This window comes from Pteropus vampyrus, unplaced genomic scaffold (assembly GCF_000151845.1).
Source record: "Pteropus vampyrus isolate Shadow unplaced genomic scaffold, Pvam_2.0 Scaffold82, whole genome shotgun sequence".
In the NCBI taxonomy this organism is placed as follows: Eukaryota; Metazoa; Chordata; class Mammalia; order Chiroptera; family Pteropodidae; genus Pteropus; species Pteropus vampyrus.
In genome coordinates, this window is record NW_011888863.1 from 1,433,061 (window position 1) to 1,445,180 (window position 12,120).

General features: G+C 34.3%; 1 protein-coding gene across 2 annotated transcripts in view; it reads right to left on the reverse strand.

Moving 5' to 3' along the window:
• Positions 1-7,407: 7,407 nt before the first annotated feature.
• BCAT1 (branched chain amino acid transaminase 1) overlaps positions 7,408-12,120 on the reverse strand; it is a 75,251-nt gene continuing 70,538 nt past the window's right edge. For both annotated transcript variants that reach the window (XM_023532412.1, XM_023532411.1), the window contains exon 11: positions 7,408-8,110. In XM_023532412.1, coding sequence (XP_023388180.1) covers positions 8,069-8,110 — 42 coding nt within the window. In that variant the 3' untranslated portion in view covers positions 7,408-8,068. The remainder of the gene's footprint in view (positions 8,111-12,120) is intronic.

The following is a 12,120-nucleotide window of genomic DNA, read 5'->3' on the forward strand; positions in this document are numbered from 1 at the left end:
ATCTATTTGCCCCTCTCTGTCTTTGGGTTCATTCATTTATTTTTAATAAAATTCCATCTGCTTTCACTTTATGCATGAACTGTTATAAATTCTTTACAATATTAACTCATTAATCCTTGTCACCAGTGAGGTTGGTACTATTATGAATTTTTTCTCCAGTGTAAGTACTGGGGTAAGATCACAGTTGGTGGTTCTTAACTGTTCTCTCAATGATTAGACAACCTGCATGTTAAGGTTTTGTTACATCTGGCCATGGCTTGAAAGGATCCAGAGGGTAAAGGCTGAACCATCTCTGCTTATCGTTATCATGCATATCGATGAGAAATGTTTACTAGATTATTGTAGCTATCTTCAAAACAAATGCTGTTTAATCATCTCTTTTGCATTTGGGATACAATCAGCCTGAATTCTGCAACTCCAAAATTTTTCATAGGTTAATCTCACAGATTTTTCAAAAATCCTATTGACTTAGTGATGGAGACCTTTGGAGAGAGTGACCATGGGTGTCAATCAACACTGCCCCGGTTGCATACAGATATAAGCTCAATGACTGTTCCTACATACACATTAAGAAGAGTTTACTTCTTGACTGTGGGTTTTTTGGTTATAGGAATATGATCCTGCAAGTCGTCACGATTATAAAGTCAGGCTACAATAGACCATTTCATCTAAAGATAAGTTATCCTGGGTGTTAAGCAACTATGATATGTCATGTATGTGGAATCAATTCTCGATTATAAAAATATGCTTAAAATCAAATTGATTCAGTTTAGCAGACAATTTTAAAGGTTGAAAATCCCCTCTTCAAGTCCCTGCTCCTTTTTTCTGCTTCTATTAGTGAATCGATGTAGAAGAGACACTTTCTACCCTAAAGAAGATTGCTGTCCCATCTGATAAAACGTGTAAGGTCCAGTGAATGCATGTCATCACCCTCAGCAATGACAAGTCTATCTTTGTCACTCTTGTGGGATTTGAGCATTGACACTATAAGAGAACTTGACTAATTACCTTTACCTGGACCTCCCACATTCTACACACAACTTCTTGATAAAGATCTTGATAAAGGCCAATATTTTCGCAGTTTGACAAGGTCTGGAGAAGAGGGTCACTAAGCACTTTGCCACTTTTACACTCAGTTTACAAAAACCTCGGGTTGTCGCAATTATCATTGGGACAAATCATAAGAAAATGAATATTATATGTGACCTTCAGATATACTGCATTTGGCTTTATTCTAAACTATATGCTTGTGAGTGCAATTTATACAAGGCCTGGTGTGATTAAAAGGACATATCATTAGTGTTCTCTAGATTTAGATCAAATGCCTTTCACTTTATAGTGTCTTTTATTCTAAAGCTGGTTAGGCACATATGAGTGTGTTGTTCTATCAGTAAAATAGCTTAATTATCACAGGGAATGAGAAGAAGTAATCTATTCCCCTATTCTGCACAAAAATTCCAAAGACAAAGCTAAATTTTACTAAAGACAGATTCATACCTAGGAGAAAGGATGATCTCAAATGCCCATGGTATTTCTTATCCAAAAGTCTGAAGATAAGAGGTACATTTAGACTCTGCCCAATTGTATGGTTTCAGGTGTTTCTGATGTGCTCAATTCTTTTCACTCTCTCAATATCATTTTGGTTTAAAAATATCACACTACCTTTATAGCCCATGACCAAAAACCTTGGAACAGCACTAAAACAATAAGCATTATTATTTCATGCATCCACCAATGCCAATATCAAGGGACTACACAAACAGGATTCCTTTGTTTTATTGATGACAAAACAGTGCATAATTAAAGATTTGATGAGAAACCTGCAAACAATAAAGAATGTGTCTATTGCCAGCAATTTACAATTATTCTAGATCCTTTAGACATTACAGAGTTCTTTCACACCAGATGGTTCGTATTTAACAAAGCCATTTTATAATGCTTAATTGTGCTTCTACAAAACCTTCGAAGAATGAGGTAGTTTCCTTTACCCACGATTTTTTCCACATTTCCATCATCATAATTTTAGTGAGCCTAGATCCTTTTAACATAACCTTTAAACAATATTTCATGAAAGCCAAGCCTTATTTACAAAATGTTTATTTCCTTCTACTTGATTTTTCTTAAAAACAATTTCAAGAATCACAACCCAACTAGAGAAATTTGAGACGAGCAATGGCCGTGGTTTTTTTCATTACATTCAGATTTAGATGCAAGAATATATTCTAAAAATTTCATAGTTAAGCTGATATTCTTCTCTATCTATAAACTCTGATTTAAAAACTACTTCCTCAAACTACTTATTTTCTCTCAGCCACCCTATGAAGTAAGCACTAATTCTTCAGGATAGTGGGTTAGGCTCCATTTTAGCTAGTTGGGTGCATTGCAGGATTATTCATTTTCATAAATTAACAGTGAAACAATTAATAGATGCAGAGTAGTTAGCTTATTTTTAAAACAATTCAAAATCTACTTACAGCCATACTCTTGAGAGCATTACTGCATTCTTCAAAAACTTATCAATAAAGTAGAAATTGAGGCAGATATCTGAATTCCTTTCTTAACTCTGAGAACGACTTTAATGACTACATGAAACTAGCTTGATGAAACTGCATGTTATTGCACATTTTAAAAACTAAATAATATTCAACTAATTCCAGTTCTCTTAACCTACACCAAGAAAAGGGGATAGTGGTAATACTATTCTTAAAGTGGAAAAAAACCCCTCACAGTCACAATCTACTCCTTGTCACTTATTCTTTTATACAGCCTCAAGAAGCTTCACAAATCTTAGAATAAAATGATTAAAGAAATGACACAAGAGATCTTATAGATGGTGCAATTATAAAATGAAATGTTATTCAAATAGGTAGCAACCTAAAATGGTTTCCACATAACGCAACTCTCAAATTATTGCCTTATCATCATGGCCTAATTTTAATATCTCATGAACTGGCCACTTTATTTGGTCACTTCCTAATTGACACTATTTGTATTTGTGTCTAAAACTGAAAATCACTATGGCTGGCAGAATAAGAATAAAAGCTCCTAATTCTAACATCTCATGAACTGGCTGGCCACTTTATTTGGTCACTTCCTAATTGACACTATTTGTATTTGTGTTTAAAACTGAAAATCCCTATGGCTGGCAGAATAATAAAAGCTCCTTTGGACAACACAGAGTCAAGCCTGATTTTTCCCTCTCTCTATTCCCTTTTTTCTCTACCTCCAGTTGTCCTTCCTATGACATCTTCTCTAAATAAATTTTTTTTCCATATTTCAATAATTAGATAATGACATACCTAGTGATAATGGATATGCAGATAAGTCTGCCAATGAAACTACATTTTAATTCTTTACCATAGCACAACTTACAGTCAATTCTTACCATCGCAAGTAGAGTCTATAAGTTGAACATTATGCAACTCAAGTTTTAAGTCCCACTAACTGGATCTACTATGGTGTGAAAAATACACTTTCAGACAGAATAAGATTACTTAAAACTTCAATACTTGTACCCAGCAGATTTTAGAGACCACTTCATTTTCTAAGACTAAATTGTATGCCTTTGTCATTCATTAAAACAAATATGTTTACATATATCTGATCCCAAGGAATTATTTACCCACAAGCATTATGTCTTGTTGATGTTTCATTACCAGCCTCCCCCCAAAATATCTGACAAGTCTTTTATTATGGTATGTATGCTGAAGATGAAAAATAAATCATTTTCTTCTACCTTTGTATTTTTAAAAGGGCTTTAAAGCGATAATAAAAATGAATCTCTTTGCGATAGTTTAAATGGCCTTTCTTTTAAAACTTCGAACTTCAAATAATCATTATATTAAAGTTAGTCTCTCACCTGCTATTTTCTGAGTAGCTGGATCCATCATTTTCGAGCTGATGCCCTAAATAGTTTGATTTATAATAGACATTTTCCAAAAAACTCATTCTGGGAACATTTTATTTCAGTATTATCTAATTAAGATCAACAAAGATGCTGTCATTTGAGGTGTTCTTTTGTTAGATGGACCATGACAACTCAAAATTGCTCCAAAAGAATGCAGTGAACAAATGCACTAGAGGTGGGCAGTGAGTAGTAAACCAAAGGAGGTCATTTATAACACACAGCAATGGCTAAATAACCCCTGAAAACTAACTATACTAAGTAGTTTTGATGGAGAAAAAGAGCAAATACCCTTTAAAAATGAGATGAAAATATTCATTGTGATTTCCTGATAAGAGCTATCCTCTGGCCTGCCTTCGTCTCATTACTTAACTGCATTAAATATTGCTTTTACACCTAAAAATTTGTTCAAGTACAGTCTAAACAACATGAAGATACTATACATAAACTATTTTTTAAAACTAACTTCTTAATCCCTATTGCAAGATATTTTAGATGCACACTTGTGGGTACTCAATATATTAACACTTATCAAATTAACTGATCAAGTTAACTATAACTATAATCACCATGATCGTTGTCAATTAATAGGTAATGATTATTGAAAAGCTAGTACCCTACACCTCCTTTTCAGGGGAGATATCTGGAAAAGAAGTGGCTGGACAAATTCTACTTGTAGCAAAACAAAGTGACAGGTATTACAAAGTGTCCACTAAAATTACTTGACAGCATAACTATTTGTAATAGGATTTTGCAAATTCACATTAAAGAATCCACATTACAAGAAAGAGTTCTTTGATCACGTTTAGAATCAAGACATGAAATAAGGGATCCTTACAATGTTTCTCTAACCCGGAAGCCCTTTACTTTAATGCATCCAATGAATATTTACTGTTCTCATAGTTTAAATATCATTTATTGAAAATGAACAAATGCTATCATTTTCTGCTTAAAACACATTTTTCTCAATCATAAGAGTAAATTGAACATATAATTTTAAAAACTTTTTAAGGAAAAAGAACACAGTGATTGAGCACTGAGTGGGAATAGAGAAAATAAGTAAGCTTATTTGGAAGCTGATTTCACAGTACAAACCCCCTCAAGCAGAGTTCAAACTACAACTTCAATAAAGAGCTCCTACAATCCTTTTTACTAAGATATACTCATTAATTGTCTGCAAGTACCCAAAAGTGGTCTCATTTGAGGAAAGCAAGATCATTTGTTCAGGTACAATTCTATCAAGTAACAAAACTGGTATGGTGAAGAATTTTAACCCAGAGTATATACTGTAGGCTTCTCACATCTTCAGACATGCTGACACGTCATGTCAAAAAATTGTCATTACACCGCACTTTCTTGCCACTGCCTCTGATCTTTTTTTTTATTATTGTTATTATTCTTAGAGAAATCTTTTGAAAAAAAAAATAGAGGGTGCTTACCAAGTAGGAAAAACAAGTGCTAACAAAGTTTCTCAGTCATTTCTTTCCATTTCACTTTCCCTTTGTAGTTTTGAAAGCAAAAGTTAAAACAGGTATTATTCATTCCTTCCTGCCAGCTGCATAGTACTAGACAGCATGGTACACATCCCTGAGGTTGACTCTTCCTTTGGTGTATCATGAGTTGAATCCTTAATAAGTCACGGTAACAGAAAATTTCTAATAGCAAATATCTTTAGGAAATGCTCATGTTTTGTCTATACTTAATTTTAAAATCTTGGTTTCTATTGATGTGTTTTGGTAAAAGCTGACAAACTTGGTCTGAAATGAAAGAACTAAAAACTGAGGAAGAAAAAAATGCAAAATAAGTTAATCATTATCATTTTAAGTGCCACCAGCTCTGTTTATATTCATGCACATGTGAATTGCTGAATCTCATTTGATCAACCCAATTAAACATTAAATAATTGCAGCCAATTATGCAAATATCAGCAACAATATTAATTTGTTGATCTTTTTGAGCAGATTAGCCTCACATGCTTCTAATGCTAGACTATCTTATGCCTTAAATGATCAATTAGTGTTACGATAACTAAGTCTTGAAGAATGGATAATTACCTAGTTATAATGTGCCACTCTTGCTGTATTAATCTACTGCAATTAAACAAATAGTGCACGAGGAAAAAAGATGTACAGATGTTTCTTTTAAATCTATTTAACGAGTTAGTGTTAAGGTCAATTTCCTGTCTTATTACTTAAACGAGAATGGCAGATTACATTCTCTGTCTTAGGTTGTTTTTTTTTTTTTTAATGTATATCCTTAATCTTCACTAAGTCTGGTAGGAAGGGCTTAAAATGCTCTTAAGGTTTGATAAAAGAAATCATACAGACATAATGTCAAAACATTGTTCTCTAACTTTTGTATGTAATGGACATGTCTTACCATAATAAATTTAGCAATGCAAAGTATAAAATGCATTTATGGCAAACAAATGACTCCTATTTCTCATAGGAATGTAAGTCTCATTCATGTGCTGCTTAATAGGTTAAAATCACCTGGAAGTTTTTTTCTAGAATACTATATTAAAAGCAAGGTCACAGGATTTAGCCAAAGCAAATGCATACCCTTAAAATACTACTTGGTGAAGGAGTGTAGAGGACAGGTAAAGCACCTGAGGTCTGAAAAGAACAGACTCTCCCAAGACTTCAGATCAACAATTAAAAGCCCCCTAAAAGATACTTCTACCATTCCTTTTCATCTTATACTTCCCTAATTTTCATTTTTACCATTCCTATCTAAAAAGACCCTATGGCCAAAAGTGTTGAAAAAGAATCAAAGCCCCATTTGCTATGTGCTGCTAAATGCCTTAAGGCAATTTTTCCAATGCATCAAATTTTTAGAATATTTTTTTCCTTGCTTTAAAAAGAGAATGAAATATGATCACCAAGATGAAAGTTATTAGTACAGAAGGAAACCAAAATATAACATCTGAGGGTTGACCTTCCAAGGGTAAATGTTTTCTATCAAAATTTTGACTTTCTCTTAGATAAATCAGGATACAATTTTAACTCAGAGCTCCTAAATGAGGAAAATACCATCTAAAATTTCTCCCCCTGTACCCTAACCTTGTGCTCATCCAAACCCCATTCAGGAGAAAAGAGCACCTATAAAACCAAGAGTATAAAAACCACAGTATACCTCTCTGCTTTCTACTAAAAAACTAAATATAATGATTTATTTTGTATTTAACAGTTAACATATAACATTTGTCATTTTCATTTGGATGGTATATCACTTCTTTCTAGAGGTATAACTTCAGTTCCAAGACAGTCTTTACATATGAAATAATTCCTCCAAGAAACTATGCCTCTGAGTATCTCTAATGTCTTAGTAGACCATGGAAAATAAAGACAATATGAGGTAAACATACATAATGTCAGAATCAATTGCAAATTCTAATAAAGAGGTTTCATAATACAGAAACAAAGAAGGTTCACTTCTATAGAAGGTAAATATTCATTTATTCACTATCTACTGAGTATCTATTATGTGCCAGGCATTGGGAATGCAAAGATCTCTAAGGCACAAGACTCTCAGTGTTTAGTGGAGCCTAACAAGCAGCCAATCACAATATAATGTGGAAAGGGCAATGCTGGAAATGTGCATGGATCTTACTGATGCACAAGGAGATCTTAGAACTGATTGTGACATCAAGAAGGGAGAGATTTACCTTAAGAGGGACTTAAGGGACCTGCAAAGAAATGTGACATGAGGAAATTCAGTTTTTCAAAGTCCTGATTTAAAAAAACCTTCTGAGGATGAAAATGTGTCACAAGATTGTTACCTATGAATTTTACTCAGATCAGCTTTTAAACACACACACTCATTTGGTTGAGGAGAATATAACCTACGATAAAGAATAAACAAACATTTCTGTATCTGAGTGTAGTACTAGACGAGGCACTAATATTACTGAGGAAAATTCTATGCTATATGGCTTACATTATTATCTTTCTAAGGGAAGACAGGCTTCGACTACCACATTTACAAAACACCATTTGATGATTGCAATTTATTTTCTCTGGCATGAGGAAACAATCACCCTGGTAACGTTGATAATACAAACTACATTATGCACAGCTAAAAACAGGTAGACAAAGAATCTATCATAATTCAAATGTAACAGTCTATCCCAATAGCACACAGATAGTATCCTGTATTTTCCATTCAAGATATGATGATTGTCCAATCACTCTCTTCTCTTCCATACTACAAAAAGAACAAGAACATGTTTCAGTATAAAAGCTAACAGTGCTGTAGATTATAAACTTAATAATAAAAACGATGTTATACAAAAGATTCGTTTCTGTTTTGAATATTAAAAGCATGTTCACATTAAAAATAAGATTAGAGAGAAAAACCAAATACCCAGAATGAATCACAAATTTTATAATTATTGAACTCAAATTTATAGTTAATGTAGGTCCCATATATATTTAAGTAAATGCTTTTCATCACTATTCTGTATTTAGTTTCTGGTCTCCAAATAACAGAACTTGAGTTTAACTATTGTCATCTTTATTCTAAGTGATGCTTAAAGTGTATTCCTCAGACCAGCAGCATCAGCAAGATGCTGGCAAGATGTTAGAAATGCAATTTCTCAAGCTTTACCTCGAATTTCCTAAATCAGAAACTCTGCAGATGAGTCCCAGCAATCTGTGCTTCAGCAACCATGTCAGGTGATTCTGACAGGAGCCAGTTTGAGAATCACTGCTCTAAAATCTTCCCTCTTGAGAGAATTTTATGTTTATGGACAAAAATATTGAATTGACAAGCCTGGTGGATCTTAATGGTGACTTTGTTTTCTAAATGAAAGTTGTTTGTGTTAGGTTAGCATCCCAAATTTCCTTATTCCTTCAAAAATGATGGAATTGCATCATAATCACAATTAGATTTGCATCAGCAGATAAGTTGCTGTAGCAAACCTAAATTTGAATACTTAAAACTAAATTAAATAAAACAAAGATATTCCAGATGTCAGAAACAGAAAGCCAGTTCTACATTCATTCATTCATTCACTCATTCATTCATTCACTCATTCAGCAAATATCTGTGTTTAAATGAGCTTTAGTCCTTCGAGCAAGTACTGCATGCCAGCACCACTATGCCAAGAGCTTTACACACGTACTGCCTCATTTATCTTCACAATAACTCTGGACGACAGGTGCCATTATCAATCCCACTTTATGGATGAGGAAACTGACGTCTTAGGGAGATTAAATAACTTGCTTAAGGTTGTAGTTAGTAAAGGGTAGAGGCCAGACTCTAGCCAAGAACTCTCACACCAAATTCCATGCCCTGGACCACCGTCTAGACTCTGCTCCACATGTTCAGTCATATGTAGAGGTGAACTTGGAGCAGACCTTCCCTACCCAGAGGAGCATGCCATTAAGTCTGCCACTATGCATTTGCCTAAACCAGAGGGTGTCCCCTTTTCCCATGAACTGGCTCTTTAGTCTTAATATAACTTCTGTTGAAATTAATACAAAACATCTGAATTTCTGAATTGTTAAGAACCTTAATGATCATTTAAAATGATCCTTATATTGTGATGAACCAAATAAGTGGGGCTCTGGGTTATACTTCTTTACTTCAGAACAATTCCGCTGTTATTGGTTTTGTCTATTGGGATTCCAGGAAAAATTTCTTTTGGAGAAAGTTTTGCTGCTGAAAAATCAAGTGTGAAGAGCAATGAACTTTTAAGCTGAGCTTCTTAATTTACATGTAGGGACGCTAAGGCTCTAGGACACCCATAATCACAAGCCCAGCTCTCTTGCCTCTGTTTGATGCCATTTCTCCTAAGTCACATTGTCCACATGCTGTGTTCTTCTTAAAGAGCTTTAAAGACCTCAGTGAGCAGACTCTAGAAAACTAGTGAAAATAACCAGGAGCCACAAATGAGTCTACCTACAACCTTCTGGTTTACATGAAGAGGAGAATGAAGGAAGCCCCATGACTGTAAGTGACCTGCTTAATCCACATCAGAAAGAGTCACCTAAAGAGTGTGGCCTCCCACTCTCGACTCTGTTGATTCATGATGAATGCTGGATAAAACATTCCCAAAGTCTATCTGATTTATACATGGTGTCAACATGACTTAAGGTAAGAGCAAAATATGTGTTCTATTTCTCTTATTTGTATTTCCATTAACACATTAGACATTTTTGCCATTAATAATACTTGAATGTCAGCATATTGACATTTTAGCAGCTCTACAAAATTGTGATTCATGACCACTATAATTTCATACCGAATCTCATTGGTTAAAATAAATTTGCGTTCAATTAGTTGTTTTAGTTTTATACACAGTAAAAAATCAATTTTGGTTAAAATGACAGTCATAGGCCATATTACTTTGCAAACCTGCATAATATGTAATATGTTTCACTCCTCTCATCCTGAAATTTACACTTTTATGTAAAATCATAGCATTCTGAGATGTATCCGAGAGATATGATAATACAAGTAATCCATATATCTAGACCTGGGCCATTAGCAATCAAACTTTTCATTTGGATGATAAATCTTTCAATTTCATTTTTCAAGGCAAAATAATTCAAAGTGGAAATGACAGGTTTTAGGAGAGACAGAAATTATATTCTTTCCTCAAGAGCAGGTGTCCAGAGAAGGAGGGAAAAGAGAACATATGTCTGCATGGGCTGTTCATTATACCATTGTCGGTCATTACAAAACCACAGCAGCAGACCCACACCTTCAACACTGGCAGGCCTGCTATAAGTCACACTTACTTGATTTTGTTCATTGGAATCAAAGATGGGGTTAAAGCAACATGGCAAATCTCACTGAGCCTGTGAGATGGTACTTTGAACCTATGTGGAAAACTGTAATGTGCAGAATTTTCATTTTTTCACAAATTCCAGTTAGAACACTAAACCAAAACATGATTAATGATTAAGTTCATTATTTCACATTCAACGTACATATGGCAAACATTTTTTCATAACCCTCGCTAAAATGTCTTTTACATTCAACAGAAAATTCTTAGCAACATAAAAGGACAATCTATGTGTCATGTACTTACTTTCTATAATGCCAATAAAAATATATTAAGTGCTGCCCACCAGGTAATAATTTTTCATTCTTATTCTAAATCCTATTCAATGGCCACGCAAAGCTCTGCAAAATCCCGTAACATGTGGAGAAGTGTGTCTTAGGGAACAAAGAGAGGCTGGAAAGTTGGTGGAGGGACTGAGTCATCAAGGCAATCTGCAAATGTTCACTTAGAATGCACACAAAGAGAAAGACAGTTCAAGACGTCAGCACGGGAAAGGGTGGGGCTCTAACATCTTAAGTAACTACTGCTCCTATCCCATTCAGGCTTTCCTTTTCCTAAACTATTAAGATGTCTACCTCTCCGTCTTTGCAATCACTACTCCCCACCTCCTGAAACCTCAATGGTAACACTGCTAGTTACTCAAACGTGCTACCCTGATATTTAAGACCCGGGTTCCAGCTTTTGGCTAATCCTGACAGCAGTCTTAACGTGTATGTCACTTTGAAAAGTTCTGAATCAGGTTCTCTGAACATTTAAAAAAATAATAATATGACATTATTCAAGACCTTCCTCACATTTCTTCTCAGAATATATTTACATACAAGAGCAACACATTTTTTGCTCTTTAGTATGTACTTGATGCATCACTCACCCATTCATTCTTTTATTCATTCATTTATTCAGAAAATATTACCGAATATGTACTATAGCCAAGACCTTGCACAGAATATTAGTGTTGCAAAAAAAAAAAAAAACTTTAAAAAAACCACATTAAAAAAAACCCATAGAATAAAGACAGGTGTGTGACTAGAACATGATTTAAAGGCCATATGAGATAATCCCAGGCAATAGAGAAGCTGGAAAAAGAAGTAGCATTTAAGCGGCTGAATGTGTGTTTGTATTGGGTTTGCAAAGGAATGTTGCTCAAGAGAGATTTAAAAGGTTCCTAAAGGACATACGTGTTGAAGGACAACCAATACCTTATTAAATGGACAAACTGGAGAAGGAAAAAAGCAGCAGAGAGCAGGACATAGTGAAGAACAGAGACCCCAAATGGCAGGAGCAAAGGTCAATATGATGTAACTGGAATGGCAAAGAGTAATGGGAGAGAAAAGAAAGATAGGCAACATGGAAAATGATTTCAAGCTTTAGTTTGGTTAAGTATGAACACAGAACACAGAAATGTTTTTCTTTGTTGCTTAAA